Below are 20,867 nucleotides of genomic sequence, written 5' to 3'. Positions count from 1 at the left end.
TGGCTCTGAAAAGAACCTTTTTTGAAAGCGTTTGTGATGGAGAGTGATGAGTTGAATTCGAATTCCGAAGGATGTTGCTGACTTCCGTTAGCGTTTACAACCGATTATAATCTTCCAATAAAGAAAACATTAATTCGCGGTGTTGATCAATGATGCAATAGGCCCAATTTATTGAACGAAACTATCAATATGCTATAGGGATTCGTTTCTAGCATTCAGGAGGGTCAAATTGCGTAATTCTCTACGACATTAAACTCTGGAACATTTTTCGCAAAACTAAAGAAGGCATCACTTGATCTAGATTACTGTGAATTTCACACAGCGAAAAGTTCACAAATCTAACCAAACTGTTCTAAATTTGCACTAAACTGAGGATATTTACCTTCGATTTGCGAACAACAAATCCTAATAGTTCTTTAGAAAACTTTTGAGCCATTAGAACGGCTGATTGTGTGTAATGCTCTCCACCGTTGTTTTTTATTAATGCAAATGACTGACAACTGTGACGTAATCGATAGTAAAGTAAGTCGCATTCACGACAAAAAATCAAAATTCGGTATGCATGAGTTGTCCTATTTGGGATATATTCTCCCGAGAGATGGTTTGCGACCGAATCCGAAGCGAATCGAAGCTATCGTTAGTTATGAGCGACCTATATCAGTCCGTGCCTTGAGACGCTTTTTGGGTATGTCGATAGAAACGATAGTCTGGAATGAAATGGCTGAAGAAGCATTTATTAAACTCAAAGAGAGCCTGATCGCAGCACCAGTGTTCTCTAACCCGAATTTCAACTTATCCTTAACTATACAGTGTGATAGTCCTTAACTATGCAAGTGATAGTGCTATCGCTACCATTCTTACGCAAGACCACAGTGACGGGGAGAAAGTGATAGCATACTTTTCGCAAAAGCTTTCTCCGGCACAACAATCGTATGCAGCATCCGAAAAAGAAGGCTTAGCTGTACTCTCAGCGATCGAAAAGTTTAGGCCACACGTGGAAGGTACTCATTTCGTCGTTATTACCGATGCATCTGCCTTAACGCATATCATGAAAGGTAAATGGCGAACATCGTCAAGGCTCAGTCGTTGGAGCATCGAGCTTCAAAGCTATGACCTAGAAATCCGACACAAGCGAGGTCGTGATAATGTGATTCCCGATGCACCAAAAAGAAGATTGTTATTCATCGTTATATAAAGCTGTGTAAGAATCGCCAGAGAAGTACCTATATTACAAAATAGAAAATAAAAAATTATTCAAATTTGTAACTGCCAAAACGGAATCGTTAGATTACCGGTTTGAGTGCAAACTTTGTATTTCCGAGGGAGCGAGAGAACAAGTCATCCGGAACGAGCATGAAAATGCGTTCTATGTCGGATATGAAAAACAACTCGACAAGTTAAGGTTAAAGGTACCCCGAAATGGGAAAACAGAGATTGTCTACGAAACCTTTTCAAATTTTGGCGATCGATTTTCTACAATCGCTTTCACGAAGTCATGCGGGTAATTCACACCTTTTTGTTTTACTGGATATTTTTTCCAAGTGGACTATGCTAGTTCCTGTTAAGAAAATCAGCACAATATTAGTAATACGAGTAATTGAAGAACAATGGTTCCGTCACTACTCAGTTCCGGAGATTTTGATCAGTGACAATACTAGTACTTTTCTGAGCAAGGAATTTAAAACCTTCCTAGATCGGTATAAAATCACCCACTGGACAAATGCTAGGCATCATAGTCTGGCCAACCCTGTAGAACGTTTAAACCGCAGTATAAATGCATGTGTGAGAACATATGTGAAGTCCGACCAAAGAAAGTGGGACACAAAAGTTTCGGAAATATAATACGTTATGACTAATACTGTTCATTCATCAACTCACCCTATAGAATCCTGTTTGGGAATGAGATAGTCGCAAGTGGGGATGATCATAAACTGGATATGGTAACGAATGAGCTTTCGGGGAAAGGACGCTTAGATACGAAATTGAAGGACGATAAAATCGTGCATGAAAATGTAATAAATAATTTAAAAAAAGCTCATGAGAGAAGTACCAAAAGTTACAATTTACGATTTCGTAGACCTGCTCCAATTTATAAGGTGAGACAAAAGGTTTACATTAGAAGTTTTACCCAGTCGTCGGCAGCTGATACTTTCAATGCAAAGCTCGGTCCGGCCTATATTCCGTGCAATGTAGTAGCCAAGCGAGGAACTAGCTCGTATGAGCTACTAGATGATAGAACAGGTTTAGAAGTGTTCTCTGCAGCAGATCTCAAGCCAGGGATTTAGGAATAAATAAACGTTTCACAATCTACAATCTTCATTTTCCTCGTTACCGTATACAATTTTGCTAGATGTAGTAGCATTACTATTTAAAGGTTGTTGAAAGTTAGATTATATTTACAATTTTTGTGATCACAATAGGTATCAAAATGGAGGCCAAATTCAAGGTCAATTTTCCAACATATTTTTTTATGTAACAATATTATCCATCTACAGCCTTAGTTGGTAGTGATAGCGAATTAAGGAATACCACCGACAAATGAATGTAAAACGAAAAATTAGCATTTCCTAATTTTGCGAAGCAGGCTTTTCTTCAAACCGGTTTCTTGTTTCCTGCGTCAATTCTCAATTGAATATGGTCACCAAAAATCCATAGACCACAGATACACTAATTATCGCAAATTTTAAGTATTTCCGCCACAGCTAAATCTTACATTCACTAGTAATTATAAAAATCTTTCCGACATGATTCCTGATAGACCTGCCTCACCAACAGACAAGCTACATTTGAGATCCTTCTTTGGCAAGAAGAATTCACAGAACGAAACATAATGAGTGTTAAAATCTTCTCTCCTTAGCAAGAGATGTGTTAAGTTCATCGAGATGAAAGGATCGATCAAAGAGATCGCAAAAGGGTAAAGCGTCGGTTAACAGTAATTCAATGAGATTATGAAGTTCACTATTTGATGGATTAACGCTGAAAGTTCACTTTTGCGAAAGTCGAGTTACCAATATGAGGCCTGTAACCTGCATAACAGATTCCAATATATGTTTTCTTTTGAAACCATCGATACTTACAATCATTAATTACTCCTTTCATGGATTTGCTTATTTATATTCCTAATTATAAAAAGGGATTCCCACATTGAACTGAACTACCCTAAGCCTACATTCAAAATCAAATTAAAACTGTTTCCAAATACCCCTCCCTGATGTCCAATCCTATGCCATTCCGACAGCAACCGTTAGCACCATCTAAGTGCGTTTCTCGTCGACCTGCACATTTCACGAGCGTCTTCCGAGTGACAGTTTCTACCCGGACTTCATTTGACTCAAAACAACCGACGAGGCACATGCAGAGGAGATTGATGGTAACTATTTCGAAGTGAAACGATTACATTTGTAAAGGTGATATTTCTTTAAAGGTGACTCGAAGAAACGCGTGTGGTCAAGTACGCCACTGTGCTTCCTGTGCGGCTGCCGGTTCCAGTTTGGAAGATAGTCTCGATCGATTTGTGTTTCACCGGGGTAGCAGTGGTTTTGACCGAGGACCAACTTTAAGAAAAAAGTCCGGTCTACCAGTTCAGTTTGTGGAAGTGCCTCGAAGGCCAGAAGAAAAGCGTGTGGTCACGTACAAAACAGTGGATCCCGTTACGCTGTCGGTTCCAGTTTGGACGGTTACCTAGGAAGATCCCCACCAGTGCGGCGATTTGTCGAAGAACGCCGTCGGAAAAAATTTGTTCTGGATCAGGTCCGTCGTCTAGTGAGTGCCATCGACCGCCATATTGGAGCGAACAATCACACACGAGGATATTCCGACGTCATCTCGATGTTCGTTGGTCCCGGTGTGTCGCTCTTGTGGACGTACCAGAAAGACGGAGAAACAATCATACGTGTCGATATTCCGGTGAGATTGTAAAGATCAATCGGTCCACGTGTGCCATCTGTCGTAGGAAGATGACGAGACTGCCACGAGGTTCAGCTACGGTTTGACATTCCCACCATTTAAATCCCTAACCAACTCAACATAAATATGAATAAACTCCCATCTATCATGTGAATCATCCGTTATTTTATATATATAATTAGAATCAGTCCCTTCTGGGTTTTTCGGTCCGCTCAGAAAATAATGTATTCCTCCTGTGAGATAGTCCGCCCTGAGACGAATTTGGAAATTAAGTAAGAAATAACTTACAGGCCTCTCAAACCTGGGTCATTATTCGAACTAATCGTCTTGGACTTCATCACATATAATTGATCAAACTATATATCTGAAAGTCAACACGGTTTTATGCCGAAACGATCTACTACTACAAATCTTGTATCTTACACTTCATTTATCATAAAATCCCTGCAAGCGCGACTGCAAGTAGATGCTATATATACTGATTTCTCTGCTGCTTTCGACTAGATCAATCACCGGATCACAATTTCTAAATTGAGTAGACTTGGATTCAATGGACCTTTTCTTAATTGGCTGTGCTCATATTTAACCGATCGCGACATGTCAGTGAAAATAGGAGATTGCACTACGTATCCATTTACGACCAGTTTCGGAGTTCCTCAAGGCAGTCATCTTGGACCGTTCATATTCCTACTCTACCTAAACGATTTAAACATTTTGCTAAAATGCATGAAGTTATCGTATGCTGATGATTTCAAACTCTTTCACCTTATCAAAACCATCGAAGACGCTAGATTCTTGCAGTCACAACTGGACATTTTTACAAATTGGAGTAGAGTAAACCGAATGACCGTTAATGCTTCAAAATGTTCTGTCATTTCATTCACTCGCAAACATTCTATGATTGAATTCGACTACACGATATTACAAACTGTTAGACGAGAATCGTGTATTAAAGACTTGGGTGTTATCTTGGATTCGAAAATGAATTACAAACAGCACAATGAATATACTATCAATAAAGCCTTGAAACTGTTAGGGTTCGTCTTCCGTGTGACGAAAGACTTCAAAAACATATATTGCCTCAAAGCATTATATTGTTCTTTGGTCCGTTCTACACTAGAATATGCAGCTGTGGTTTGGTCACCCTACTATCAAAACGACATTAAATGCATAGAAAATATTCAACATAAATTTATTCGTTTTGCGCTTCGTCAACTACCATGGAGAGACCCCCTAAATCTTCCGAGTTACCAAGATCGCTGCAAGCTCATAGATCTCGATCTACTGTCTGTTCGCAGAAATGCGTTCAAGGCAGTTTTCATTGCTGATCTTCTCCAGTCACGAATTGATTGCTCGGAGCTGTTACGTTTGCTAGATTTTGATATTCGTCGTCGTTGTCTTCGTACTCATCCTTTCCTACGCATTCTTGCCGCCAGAACCAACTATGGCCACAACGAGTCATTTGTCAGTATGTGCCGAGTGTTCAATAGCTGTTCAAGCCAGTTCGACTTTCATCTAACTCGTGATACTATCAGGAAATTGTTTAGCTGAACACTATCTCTTTAGAAGTTTATCGTTTGTTCTAAGTACTTAGCTATGTAGTTATAATAGTTAATGATATGCAATATGTTATAATAGTTAATAATATGAAATGTATCATTTGGATATTTTGTAATCTATTGTTACAAAGGATGAGGAGGTTTTATGCCTACTGGAGACGTAGTGTTAGATTGATAATAACTTATCTCCATTGGGCTTTTCCCTGCTCCAGAAATAAAATAAAATATTAAAATATTAAAATATCATGAGGCTAAATACTGTTTGGAAAAATAAATTGATAACGTTGGTTATAAATTTATTTTTAGAGAGAGTATGGGATAGTGTTACCATTTGAATGGTTTCCCCTGTGTGCCAGTACTGAGCGAGCAAATGAGAATGGCGAGAGAAAAGTCAAAAGCACAGATCTGCTATCATAGTTACCCATGAAAATTATGACAAACTAAATTTGTATGAATATATATGTATATCTTTGGTCTAAAATCACGTCTATTTTTCATAATAATAATTATAACAGATATAGACAGGAATAGAATATGTATTATGATAGAAATGATAAAACTAGGCACTTGAATTTTAATAGTTCGGTCTACAACTAAATGTAAAATCACGTACACAAAATATACAAAATACACTTCAAACACAGTTGACGGAAACCGGAAACCATAGGAGAAGTCTTTGACTAGAAAGTTGATAAGTTTGAGAGAGCGAGAGAGATTTTGGATTCGCACATCGAACCGAGCAGATTAAATAAGAAAAATCAGAGACGCTAGAAAAGTTGTGAACCAAAGTCAAAGTCTCTCTCTCTACTCGTGAATTAGGACCCAGCAGATTGTACCCTAATGCCATCGGAGTAGCTAAATGTCAGAGAAGTACACTTAGCAACGCTGGCAAATGGACATTAATGCCGACAGTCAAATTTGCAACGTACGACTGGTAATCCCCCCGAATGCTGCAACGGTCATCCGCGAGAAACCACCGAGCAAACACCGAGCTTTCCAGTCAAATAGATAAAAGTTTCCTAGCGCCACCCAGATCCAGCCGGCCGGTCGAATACCGTCGAGACACACACATACACTAACCAATTGTAAGTAGAAATAAAACCTATTTTAATCCACCTAGTGGTATAATGATGCCTTTTTCATATTACTCATTACATCATAAATATAACCGTGAAATTCGCAAAAAAAACTGTTTATTGAATAGAAATAGGAAAATTTGCTCGGACCCAATCTCACAAACTTTATAAATCTTGTTTATCCTGTAGTTCCGGAACCAAAAGTAGTATCCACAACAAATTAAGATATTCCGTATGAAACTGTAAGACATTTCTTCTAAAAAGTGAGCGAGATCCTTTTTGCAGTTTTTAATCACTATTTTTGTTCTTCCGAAACCGGATTCAGATAAACGGAATAGCCGAAGCTGGTTCGCTTGCTACCAACAAATATGACCTACAAATTGGAACAGTTTTGAACGTAGGTAAACCTATACTTACTATCTCATGCTCTATTTCGATTAAACCAATTAAACGAAATCTGACAAACGAAACAGCGTGAAGCAGCAGCATAGAACATGTAGTAAAATTATTATTATTATTATTATTATTATTAATATTATTAATATTATTATTATTATTATTATTATTATTATAATTATTGACATCACTACACAACGTGTACGAAATAGAAGAAAGCTCGCCTTGTTCGTTTTGTGTTTTCTTCTTCTTTCGGTGTTGTACATATTGTCACTCTATATGGCGATTTGAAAACTTTGACACTCATCGCCCTGTAACTGCGGAGCCGGAAGTCGGATCCGGATGAAATTTCACAGTAGCTTTAAAGACAGTATGAACTTTAATTCAAATCAAGATGTGTGGAAATCGGTTCAAGCATCGCAGAGAAATCGAAGTGAATTTAGTTTATTAGTTTTTCTTCTCCACTTTCGGTGCTATCGGAACAGGAAAAACCTGTTTTACTCCACCTAGTGGTGTAATGATGCCTTTCTCATATCAATCATACTATCATATATAATACTGTGGTATTCTTCAAAATTATTTTTCTTCGATTCTTAAAAGAATAACCGAAATAGATTTGTATGACCGTCTACTGATAAAAACTATCAATTGGAAAAGATTTGAGGTCGATTTAGAAAACTTTTTACGGTTTTTCGCTCTTTTCAGTGATGGTATAAAATTTTTAACACACTTTACCCTATATTTCCTGATCCGAAAGTCGGATCCTGATGAAATTCAGGAATTACGTAAGGGACCATAAGACCTTTGATTTGAATCTAAGTTTGTGAAAATCGGTTCAGCCATCTCCGAGTAAAGTTAGTGCAAAAAAAGTTACATACACACATGCACACACATACACATACATACACATACACTTACACATACACATACACATACACACATACACACAGACACACAGACATTTTGCGTACTTGACGAACTGAGTCGAATGGTATATGACACTCGGCCCTCCGGGCCTCGGTTCAAAAGTCGGTTTTCACAATGATTGCATAACCTTTCTATATGAGAAAGGCAAAAAAAAATTTTCTTCGATTTTAAAAAAAATAACCGAAATCGGTTTGTTTGACCGTCTACTGATAAAAACCATCAAATTGGAAAAGATTTGAGGTCGATTTAGAAATTTTTTAAGGTTTTTACCCATTTTCAGTGATGATATACAATTTTTAACACACTTTACCCTATATTTCCGGATCCGGAAGTCGGATCCGCATGAAATTCAGGAATAACGCATGGAACTACAGAACCTAAGTTTGTGAAAATCGGTCGCGCCATCTATGAGAAAAGTTAGAACACAATTTTTCTTCTTTTTGCACATTTTACCCCATAACTCCCGAACCGGAAGTCGGATCCAAATAATATTCAGAAATTTTTTATGGGACCACAAGACCTTTCATTTGAATCTAAGTTTGTGGAAATCGATTCAGCCATCTCTGAAAAAAGTTAGTGCACTTATTTTCACAATTTTTTGCACATTTTACCCCACAATTCCGGAACCGGAAGTCGGATCTAAATAATATTCAGGAATTTTGTATGGGACCACAAGACCTTTCATTTGAATCTAAGTTTGTGAAAATCGGTTCAGCCATCTCCGAGAAAACTTTGTGCAAAAAAACGTTACATACACACATACGCACATACACACACACACACACACACACAGACATTTTGCGTACTCGACGAACTGAGTCGAATGGTATATGACACTCGGCCCTCCGGGCCTCGGTTCAAAAATTGGTTTTCACAGTGATTGCATAACCTTTCTATATGAGAAAGGCAAAAAGGGGACCAGTAGTGCCGAATTGTTTTCATGCCCACAAACTAACAAGCTCTGCAAATTAGAAGAATGTATCAAAAAGTTTTATAAGATTTGTACCTGTTTTTACCCATCGTTCGTGGAAAAATTCTAATAAAACTGGTAATTTTCCACTTATAACGCTTTATTTCCGGACCCGGAAGTCGGATACAGATAAAATGATCTACAAATTTCCAGGATATTGTAAGACCTTACATTTGAATCTTAGTTTGCAAAAATCGGTTGAGTTGTTCCAGAGATAATTGAGTGTAAACTTTTTCTCAAACTTTCACATATTACCATATAACTTCGGAACCGGAAGTCACATTCAAATGAAATTCAATAGCAAACTATGGGACCATAATACCATTTATTTGAATCTTAGTTTGTGAAAATCGGTTTAGCCATCTCTGACAAAAGTGAGTGCATATTTTTTTCATTTTTTTGGTACATATCTATAACTCCGGAACCGGAAGTCGGATCGAAATGAAATTCAATAGCAGGCTATGGGACTATGAGACCTTTCATTTGAATCTTTGTTTGTGAAAATCGGTTCAGCCATCCCTGAGAAAAGTGAGTGCATATTTTTGTTACATACACACACACGGACGGCCACACACACAAATCCACACACACACACACACACGCACACATACACACACAGAGACATATGCTCAATTCGCCGAGCTGAGTCGGATGGTATATGACGTTCGGCCCTCCGGGCCTCGATTAATAAGTCGATTTTCACAGTGATTGCATAGCCTTTCTATATGAGAAAGGCAAAAGGACGAAAAAAGTTGAGACCGTGTTTGAGCTTCTGATTGAGTACCCTGTATAGAGCCGACCTTGAGCCTCCGAACCTCACGCTCGAGCTCACCAGCAAAAGAGGCCTTTGGAGCCCACCCCAGACATTTGGATGGATGGATTGGATCTTTTCATGTGATCTATTCGTGTAGTGTTCCACCGAAAACTTATTTTCGCAAGCCCCTAATGAACGTATCAATGTTTTGTACACTTTATGCTCACAACTCAGTAATCAATTTATGCTCACAACTCAGTAATCAAAGACAAATTATTTCAGAGTTCAATCAAATTTATCATAAAATTTATTAATCGTTTTTATGTTCGTTTTAGTGTGATTAATTAGGAAAATTTAGTTAATAAATCGGGGAAAAAAATATCTCATAAATTGGGAAAAAAATTCCTAAAATGTTTTTCTGATCTCTTCTAACAAGAAGTCAAATTATAACAAGAACAATCGGACATACAAAGTTTTTTATCAAATCAGAGCTACTTTTAGCAATCAGACAATTTAATGAGCTGCAAAATATTTGATTTAAGTCGTATATATACACGGAATAGTAACAAAGTGAACTTAAATACCGTAGTAGTTTCTCTGAAATGTTACATAAAGATTCGGATAGGGCAGAAATTATTTTATTATTATTCTTACTGTTCTGGCACGAATTATTTATGCGATAGTGGACTGTATAATTACTTTCTTCGCCCAGAACTATTTTGAAGGTCATATACCTCACCTTCGAATGCTGCGTTTAGCGTCTAATAAAAACCAGCACTAGGGGTTATTCAACTTTTATTGTCTGCAAGAATAATCTACTCGGAATCGATGTAAATCGGACTAGCTTTGGATTTTTACTGACTTTATTCTACTATAAGATAGCTCTTATCTACCTATCGCAACTGTTATCGGCGTACTTGAGAATATTACAGAGAGAGAGATAAGAGAGAGTGTTGATCGAATGTGATCTAATCTGATTCAGTGTAGGGATGATCATTATTCATATTCTGGCACGACCATGCCGGCCGCCTTGAAACCAGGCGGGTTTCGAAATATCCACCTTTGGCTTGCAATTTGCTACACCAACTAATCCCTACTGTTTCTTAACTATACACTAACAATGCATTCAATAATTAACTTCAATAACTGTAATTAGATAACTCCAGTGCTTCTCCTGTTGATCGGCTTTCGAATTACACGTTCTTTCGGATGACGTCGGTGGTGGATTCAGTAGTGTTTGCTGCACAATGATCTGGTCTTGTACACGCATGTGCATGTGTACATTCTAGAGCATCGGTTGATGCCATTCTTCCTTCCTTCTTGCTCGACTCGGTTCGTAGTGTAGATGCAAATATATGGTTGATAGTTTCCTCGAAATGGACTGGATGTAGTGAACTGAATAGAAATTGTGTAAACCGGAACAACTTACCTACCCAGGTAATTATGGCGCCTGGGAATTCTCCGTAGAGGATAGCCCTGGGTGGTAGTTTCACTTGCTGAGTGGTTGTACTGCATACAAATTGCCTTGTGTCTTCGGTGTTTTAATCGACGCGTTGAACTGGCCAAGCCCAATGTCAATCGAAATAGTCAAAGAGTTGGAGGATATCCATGGCTTCCTCCAAGGAGAATGGGAGCTGTATGCTGATGTGCTGACATTTTAACGACGTGATTAGTATGCTTCTAAGAACCTTCGATGATCATTTGATCATCACCGGCGGCTTATGCGCCCAGACCTTTACCTTAATACCATACGAATACGATCATAAACATGCACAGACGATTCATACTGACCAGACCTTATGCTAATAGTGTATGTTGGTGTAAATCATGTGATGGACTGACTATGTTAGTCTTAACTTGAACTTTGAGATGCACTGCATCAGAGCACCCTCGTAGAGTACTTATTGATCAGAGCTGTAGACGATTGGTTCATTGTCCCTGATGGGAAGTGGATATACCTTAGAAATTCCTCTTTCGAAGTGCCCATCTTTCGTACGTATTGTGACAACACGGATGTTGCCATCAGAGCCTTTGGTGATTTTTATTATTCTCCCCAAGTGCCATTTGAGTGGAGGTGCGTTTTCTTCCTTGAGTAGGTCCATCGTGCCAATCGAAATATTGTTTCGTTGTTTGGTCCACTTGGTTCTATTATGCAGATCAGAGAGATACTTTGATGACCACTTTTTCTAAAGTTGCTGCATGAGACATTGAGCTCTCTGCCACATAGTCAAGCGATTGCTTGGAAGTGCTTGAACATCTGGTTCTGGGATGGCGGTTAGTGGACGCTGCACCAAAAAATGTCCAGGCGTCAAAGCTTCGTAATCAGTTGGGTCATTGCTGATTGGCGTTAGAGGTCGGGAGTTCAATACTGCCTCTATTTGCACTAAGGCTGTAGCCATTTCATCAACATTTAGCACTCGAATTCATTGAGCTCTCTGCCACATAGTCAAGCGATTGCTTGGAAGTGCTTGAACATCTGGTTCTGGGATGGCGGTTAGTGGACGCTGCACCAAAAAATGTCCAGGCGTCAAAGCTTCGTAATCAGTTGGGTCATTGCTGATTGGCGTTAGAGGTCGGGAGTTCAATACTGCCTCTATTTGCACTAAGGCTGTAGCCATTTCATCAACATTTAGCACTCGAATTCCGATTGACTTCCGAAAATGATTTTTAAAAGATTTTACCTGTGCTTCCCACAGGCCACCAAAGTTGGGCGTACGCGGAGGAATGAACCGAAATTCAATACCATCGTCACAAGTGTCTTTGATTACTGTATGCTGGAATTGTTGATTGTGGAAGAGTCGCTGTAGATCCGTGATCTCACGCTTAGCTCCGACGACAGTTGTTGCGTTGTCGCACATTATTAACATCGGTTTACCACGACGACCAACAAATCGTTTTAAGGCGGCCAGAAATGACTGACTGGTTAGATCCGTTACTAACTCCAAATGAACTACCTTCACAACTAGGCAAACAAAGATCGATACATAGCATTTCACAGGTCGTGCTCGTCGATTAGGATAACTTATTTGGAAAGGACCACAATAGTCTACTCCAACCTTGAGAAATGGTGGAGCAGGGTTTACTCTTACCGACGGAAGATCTGCCATGATTTGTTCCAAAATCTTTGGTTTGTTTCGGAAACACGGTACGCAGTCATGTATCACCTTCCTTGTTAAACTGTGTATGTGTATTGGTCAGAACTTTCCCCTCACGGAAGAGATCAACAATTGCTGCCCAGCTTGAAATAATCTTTGGTGGTAGTCTCGCACGACCATCGTCGCTAGCGGATGATTGTGATGCAAAATGTAAGGATGCTTTCGATCTGACGATACATCTGCTTTAGCAAGCCGGCCGCCGACTCGCATCACGCCGTCACACAACCGAGGATTAAGCGATAATATTGAAGACGAGTCCCTCACATGTCCTTGTTTTGCGAGATCTTGTAGTTCCGTTGGAAAACACTCTTGTTGTGAAATTCGTACCAATACTAACGTTGCATACTCTTTCTCTTCGAGAGAAAGCATCCCAATTCTTCGCGACTGTCGATTGTTACACTGAGCGTTGTACTGAAATCGAAGCAAATATGCCACTAGCCGCACTAGCTCCGAAAATGAAGAACGCAGCTCGAAAATCTCACTGGGAGCTATGATTTGTACCGGAAATGCCGTTGAAGAACGTTCTTCTAACAATGATATATTGAGCTCTTTCTTGATGCCGTCCTCTGATTGTCGCCAAAATTTCTGGTCTTGTGACAGCCAAGGCGGACCTTCGAACCAAAGTGTTTGGTAGTGAAGCAAAGCCGGTAACATTCCGCGCGATATGAGATCAGCGGGATTCTCAGTTCCTTCTACGTGACCCCATGTTCCATCCTTAGTAAGGTGTTGTATCTCAGATACTCGATTGGCTACGAAGATATGCCAACGAGAAGGTGACGCTTTCAACCAGTGCATTACTATCATTGAATCCGTCCAGAAAAAGGCATTAAGTCCAGGATGAACTTGATTGTATTTCTCGAACAAGTGACTCAGTAAGAGAGCCGATGACAGTTCAAGTCGCGGGATGCTCTTTTTTTTTTTTTGCTTTAGATTTTCTAAGGGAGCTATCCGAGACTTCGAAGTGATTAGCCGAACGGATGTCGTACCATCAGACGCGACGCAACGCAGATAGAGGCATGCGCCATACGCGGCTTCTGATGCGTCACAAAATCCATGTAGCTGAACTGATAAACAATCCTGACTAAAGCCAATCCAGCGAGGAATGGCTAGAGTTTCCAACCCTAACAAATTTTGTTTGTACTCCTTCCACATGTTCTGCAGAGATTCATCCAGTGATTCATCCCAGTCACACTTCAGCAACCATAATTTCTGAATAAAGATTTTTGCTTGCACCACTACTGGACCCACCAATCCTAGCGGGTCGAATAAGCGCGCTGCGTCTGAATGAACATTGCGCTTCGTTATTGCCACTGAGCTTGATTTCCATTCCGGAAAAGTAAAGTTGAATTCATCGGTGTTGGTATCCCATCGGAGCCCCAAAGTCTTTACCGCCGAGGTTGATGACTCTATCTCTAACACGGATCGTTCATCGCGCAGATGTCTTGGAATGCTTCGCATTACACTTTCAGAATTGGAGTTCCACTTTCTCAAAGTAAACCCGGCGGTATCGGTTAATTGTATGACCTCATTCACTAACTCTTTTGCTTCAGCAGTGCTATTGGTTCCAGACAGTAAGTCATCAACATAAAAATCTTCTTGAACTATTCGGGCTGCTATCGGATGTGTCGTTACACTATCTTCTCCAAGCTTTTTTAAACATCTCGTAGCTAAATACGGAGCGCTAGCAGTCCCATAAGTAACGGTGACCAATTCAAACGTTTTTATTGGTTCTCCTGGCGTATCTCTCCATAGTATTCGTTGAAGATGTTGATCTGTTTCCTGTACTTTAACCATTCTATACATCTTTGCTACGTCTGCGATCACAGCCACGCGGTGATGACGAAACCTTAGAATTATGGATAGAAGATCGTTTTGGATGACTGGCCCGACCATCAAAGCATCATTGAGTGATATTCCGGTGGACGTGCTGCATGATGCGTTGAAGACGACACGAAGTTTCGTGGTCATACTGTCGGGTCTTAGTACAGCATGATGTGGCATATAATAAACTGGCTCCGATACAATTTCACGATCGTTTATTTCCATCATATGGCCCATTAGAATGTATTCATGAATGAATTCTGTATACATCGCTTTCAGATCGGGGTTAATACTAAACCGCTTCTCCAGTCCATGATACCGTTTCATTGCAATATTACGAGAATCTCCTAACTGCTCGATTACTTCCATTTTCTTGGGCAATGTCACTACGAATATACCATTTTCGTCGCGAAATGTAGTTCTAGTGAAAAGCTCTTCGCAAGCCGTTTCTTCCATGGAGGTAGTTCTGTTTAAACCACACGTTTCTAATTCCCAAAACTTGGCTATCATATCGTGGAGATCGAGTGTAGAGCTAACATAGCTGGATGTCGAAGGGATACTACTTGGCAAACAAGAAACCTTTCCAGACACTATCCATCCGAACACCGTTTCCTGCAGTGTTGGACCATTTTCATGAAGTTTCTGCTTTCCGTTCAACAGAAGATCGAAATAGAATTCTGCGCCGATTATCATGTCAATTTGACCAGGCTCCCAGAACTTTGGATCTGCTAACATCAATTGCGATGGAGCGTTCAACCAATCGACTTGAATTCGCTTCAATGGTAAAGGTTGTGTAATCCTAGGCAATATGTAGAATCGCATACTTTCCTTGTACGAGGATATCGATGTTGCTCTGGGTTGGATTATGGCGTTCACGAATTTTGTAGACATTACGCTGCTATTGCCAATACCTTGCACCTTTAGCAAGTTTGGGGTATTCGGTAATTTCAATCTCTTCGCAAAACTACTGGTCATATAGCAGAATTCTGAACACGAATCTAAAAGTGTTCTGGCGAATGCAACATTACCCCATTGGTCCATAACTCGAACGATAGCCGTTGAAATCAACACTTGGCGCGTTGTAGATTTGATATTGTTGTGGGATTGTTCCACAATTTTTAGTGAGATTGTGTATAGTTGTGTGCTGGGTTGTGGGTGAGTGTATTGTGAGCGAGATTGGACTACTGGATATGATGTTGTTGGTTAAGAATGTGTTTCTGATTCAGTAGTTGGTGTTTGTGTCTGGTTTTGTGGGTTTGAGCGAAAATTATTTCTTTCTTGAGTTGCTGCTTGTTGTCCACGCGGTTGTGGGCCGGAGGAATGAAGATTTTGTTTCACAAAAGACTTCGGTTGTCGGGACTCATTCATAGTTCCATCGAAATGAAGCATTGTATGATGTTTTCTACCACAGCGCGTACAACAGCCTCTAGAACATCTTTCTGCAAAGTGACCGACCGACAAGCAATTCCGACATAGTCTCCTCTTGTTGACCTCCTCAACTCGATGACCGATGGACATTCCTTGCAGCTTATTGCATTTAAAGGCTAGATGAAATGCCTCTCCACAGAATAAACACTTGCGTTGAGATTGCGATGACGTATGTGTTACCGATAGCTTCAATCGACTTCCCTCTCCGTCGGTGGATTTGTTGGAAGCTATAGACTGTAGAACTGTGCGTTGATCTCTCAGAAACTCCATCAAATTCTCAAATTTGGGAACCTCTTTTGAGTTGTAGTGTATTTCCCTTTGACGTAAAGTTGTTGAATCAAGACGAGAGCACACCATATATGCCAGAATAGTAGACTAATTCTCTATTTTTTCTCCAATTTTTCCCAACATGAGAAGATTTTTATCAAACTCACTGATAAGGTGGTTCAGCGCTTCGCAGTTTTCCTTTTTGATTGATTCTATTGAAAAGAGTGCATCCAAATGAGCTTTAACAATTAATTTCTTGTTCTCGTACTTTTTCTCGAGTACTTTCCAAGCAACTTCATAATTGTCAGCTGATAAGTCAACCGAGCTTATTTCCTGGAAAGCCTCACCTGTAACTGAAGATCGCAAGTATGTGAACTTATCGATGTCTGATAATTGCTGATTATTATGGATCAGACTGCGAAATGAGTCCCGAAAGCAAATCCAATCGTTGATCTTTCCTGTGAACGACGGAAGTTTGATCTGGTAGCTTCACACGAGAGAATGGTGAATTAACTGCAATTTCAGCGGTATTAGGATCGGGTTGTCTGATACCCTCGACTTTCTTTGGTCGCAGTGCTAGTAACTCTGATTTTATCTCATAGTAATGCTCCTCTACGATACGGATGGTTCTGGCACGAAGTATTTATGCGATAGTGGACTGTATAATTACTTTCTTCGCCCAGAACTATTTTGAAGGTCATAGACCTCACCTTCGAATGCTGCGTTTAGCGTCTAATAAAAACCAGCACTAGGGGTTATTCAACTTTTATTGTCTGCAAGAATAATCTTGAATGATCAATGTTGTACGACAAGTGTTAAAGTGAATTCGAACGTATTCATTACAAGTTTCTATTACTGCGAAAAATAAACTTATTATGAAAATCCGGCTCGAAGGACCATGTTCTGGCACGAAGTATTTATGCGATAGTGGACTGTATAATTACTTTCTTCGCCCAGAACTATTTTGAAGGTCATAGACCTCACCTTCGAATGCTGCGTTTAGCGTCTAATAAAAACCAGCACTAGGGGTTATTCACTTTTATTGTCTGCAAGAATAATCTACTCGGAATCGATGTAAATCGGACTAGCTTTGGATTTTTACTGACTTTATTCTACTATAAGATAGCTCTTATCTACCTATCGCAACTGTTATCGGCGTACTTGAGAATATTACAGAGAGAGATAAGAGAGAGTGTTGATCGAATGTGATCTAATCTGATTCAGTGTAGGGATGATCATTATTCATATTCTGGCACGACCACTTACAGTCGCATACAAAGCAAGTCCAGAGAAGTTCGGAATAATTTAATGACAGCATCAAAAGTCGACTGAAACCAGTTAATACGGACGTTGTATCCACTTTTACTCTAGATCCGGTGCATCTGCTTATGTTAAATTGATTCCTGCTGGAGAGCTCTGGGTGAGATAGGTGTGATGTAAGGAAACCAAATGAAATAATTTACTGTTTTAAATGGTTTACTGGATTATATTTACCATATCCATTAGTGAGCAAGTTTTTAGAAACCTTTTTGGTTGCCAAATATCGTCGTTAAAAAATATTTCTTGGTTAAAATTACGCGGTTTATCCATCCTTTCCCTAACAAAACAAAACATGCAACACTGTCTCCAAAAAACAAAACAACATAATTAAACAAAGTACTTACCTGCAAAGACATCATATTAACATATTATCTAGCTCTCACATTTCCCGAACAAATCATTGGCAACAACATTTTTTGCGAGCATGGCGCCCTCAGGCGAGTCTGCATCGAATCTCGTACACAGAAGTAGGGGAGAGAAATGTCAAATTCGTGCGCGCCAAAATAGCAGCACTGCGCACCCATACGCGTCTAATAAAAACCAGCACTAGGGGTTATTCAACTTTTATTGTCTGCAAGAATAATCTTGAATGATCAATGTTGTACGACAAGTGTTAAAGTGAATTCGAACGTATTCATTACAAGTTTCTATTACTGCGAAAAATAAACTTATTATGAAAATCCGGCTCGAAGGACCATGTTCTGGCACGAAGTATTTATGCGATAGTGGACTGTATAATTACTTTCTTCGCCCAGAACTATTTTGAAGGTCATAGACCTCACCTTCGAATGCTGCGTTTAGCGTCTAATAAAAACCAGCACTAGGGGTTATTCACTTTTATTGTCTGCAAGAATAATCTACTCGGAATCGATGTAAATCGGACTAGCTTTGGATTTTTACTGACTTTATTCTACTATAAGATAGCTCTTATCTACCTATCGCAACTGTTATCGGCGTACTTGAGAATATTACAGAGAGAGATAAGAGAGAGTGTTGATCGAATGTGATCTAATCTGATTCAGTGTAGGGATGATCATTATTCATATTCTGGCACGACCACTTACAGTCGCATACAAAGCAAGTCCAGAGAAGTTCGGAATAATTTAATGACAGCATCAAAAGTCGACTGAAACCAGTTAATACGGACGTTGTATCCACTTTTACTCTGGATCCGGTGCATCTGCTTATGTTAAATTGATTCCTGCTGGAGAGCTCTGGGTGAGATAGGTGTGATGTAAGGAAACCAAATGAAATAATTTACTGTTTTAAATGGTTTACTGGATTATATTTACCATATCCATTAGTGAGCAAGTTTTTAGAAACCTTTTTGGTTGCCAAATATCGTCGTTAAAAAATATTTCTTGGTTAAAATTACGCGGTTTATCCATCCTTTCCCTAACAAAACAAAACATGCAACACTGTCTCCAAAAAACAAAACAACATAATTAAACAAAGTACTTACCTGCAAAGACATCATATTAACATATTATCTAGCTCTCACATTTCCCGAACAAATCATTGGCAACAACATTTTTTGCGAGCATGGCGCCCTCAGGCGAGTCTGCATCGAATCTCGTACACAGAAGTAGGGGAGAGAAATGTCAAATTCGTGCGCGCCAAAATAGCAGCACTGCGCACCCATACAATTGACATAATATGCTGAATGTGACACCGTGCGATGGCGTTGCTGAACTGAAGATTGATTTCACTCCAAGCTGACAGGCTCTGTTACCTGTACCATCCAATTTTGTATCACTTTTCATTATTTTCTATTAGCGGTCAGTAATGTACACGCTTAAAAATAGTTACTCAAAAATGAGTAAGATCTCACTCATCTACAGAAAAAGTGGAACAACTCTAATTTAGAGTAACTCCGAAGTTACTCAAATTTGAGTTCTTCCACTGGAAACGATATTTGGGTAAAATCTACTCATTTACTGAGTAATACTTTATTTGTACATGTACCAAAAATAGAGTAACTATCACTGTGTGAAATTTTATTTCACATATACCAAATTTGCAAAAAAGTTGCTCCTTTTCTGAGTGTATTGTATTAAAATGTTAAATAATTGAACTCAATACTATATCAAGTTGTGGTCGCTTGGAGTAGTGTGTTATGCTCAGGCACCAATCATACACTTATTCCTCATAAATGACATTTGAGCATATTCGTTTCCTTTCTAAAGCACAACACGAAGCTGATCATTCCAGTTTTTGCAGACACAACACCGTTTGTGTTGATCGACTCACCCTCGAAATACGCGTCTCACTAACAAAAAATACAACCTGTGGCTACAAATGGTTATTACAACTTTTAGACTTATCGCGAATGCGAATAGTAACTATAAAAAGAGATTTTGCGTTAAACTCAAATTTATAGTAGGAGTTACTCAATATCATTGATGATAACTACTCAATTTTTGACGTTTCCATGTATCATTTGAAAATGAGTAACTAGTACTCAAACTTTGAGTAACTTTTTCTAAGCGTGTAAGAGCAGAACTGACAGATCGGAAAATAAACATACGACAGGGTGGTATCTAAGGTGGCGGGATAATGTTTGCCCACTGATTAATATTAAAATTAAGGGTACCCATAATATAAGTTTTAATTATTTTAAGGTAGTATGTGTATCATGAATATGAATGAGTATGAAGTCTGAAAGTGAGTGCGATTGAGTAAAATTTATGAATGTTAGTGTGACTAAGAATAAATGAAATTGAATGAATGAGACGTACGAATGAGTTAGGTTAACAATATTCTGTCCAAGCGTCATTCTTGTGACAGTAATATTGTTTTGTCCAAGCGTCGACATTGTGACAGTAGTGTTGTTTTTTCCAAACGTTGTTCTTGTGATAGTAGTATTATTTTGTCCGAGTGTCGTTCTCGTGACAGTAAAACAAGGGGGAAATGTGAAATATAGTCTGTTTTTCTTCCTGATAGTTTATATTATTTGTTGTGTTTCCGATCAATATTTCTGCTCTACCAATGCAAAGACCGTCTCAAATTCTGACGCATATTGAACAGTTTCGACAGCTACACTTTTGCAGTTGTTTTGGGAATGATGGATGAAACATATCGCACCTTATTTTGACAAATATTTTGGCAAGAGCACGAGACTGAAAATGGACAGGCTCACTTCTTTAGAATCAAACAATTCCGGGAAAGAGAGAGTTCCTCTGGCCTTTGGAAAAATCATCCCTCGAAATTGAAACTGGTACTGAGGAAGAAGTAGTCGCATTAGAAGTCGGCTGTTGTTCAAAAAAAAAAACTATGGTTTTTTTTTAA

The 20,867-nt window shown here is 39.1% G+C and overlaps 3 protein-coding genes across 6 annotated transcripts in view; 1 reads left to right on the top strand and 2 right to left on the bottom strand.

The window, feature by feature from the left end:
- The window catches only part of LOC131432819 (lysosomal-associated transmembrane protein 4B), a 290,680-nt gene that overhangs the window by 211,749 nt on the left and 58,064 nt on the right, over nucleotides 1-20,867 (top strand). The gene's annotated exons all lie outside the window — the stretch shown is intronic.
- LOC131429063 (uncharacterized) lies at nucleotides 12,012-12,446 on the bottom strand. Its single transcript, XM_058593113.1, has one exon. The coding sequence runs from the start codon at nucleotides 12,444-12,446 to the stop codon at nucleotides 12,012-12,014; it is 435 nt and encodes a 144-aa protein (XP_058449096.1).
- On the bottom strand, nucleotides 12,783-15,539 carry LOC131429062 (uncharacterized). Its single transcript, XM_058593112.1, has one exon. The coding sequence runs from the start codon at nucleotides 15,537-15,539 to the stop codon at nucleotides 12,783-12,785; it is 2,757 nt and encodes a 918-aa protein (XP_058449095.1).

The sequence above is a fragment of the Malaya genurostris genome, chromosome 2, assembly GCF_030247185.1.
Source record: "Malaya genurostris strain Urasoe2022 chromosome 2, Malgen_1.1, whole genome shotgun sequence".
Classification (NCBI taxonomy): domain Eukaryota; kingdom Metazoa; phylum Arthropoda; class Insecta; order Diptera; family Culicidae; genus Malaya; species Malaya genurostris.
This window is presented reverse-complemented; position numbering and strand designations above follow the sequence as displayed.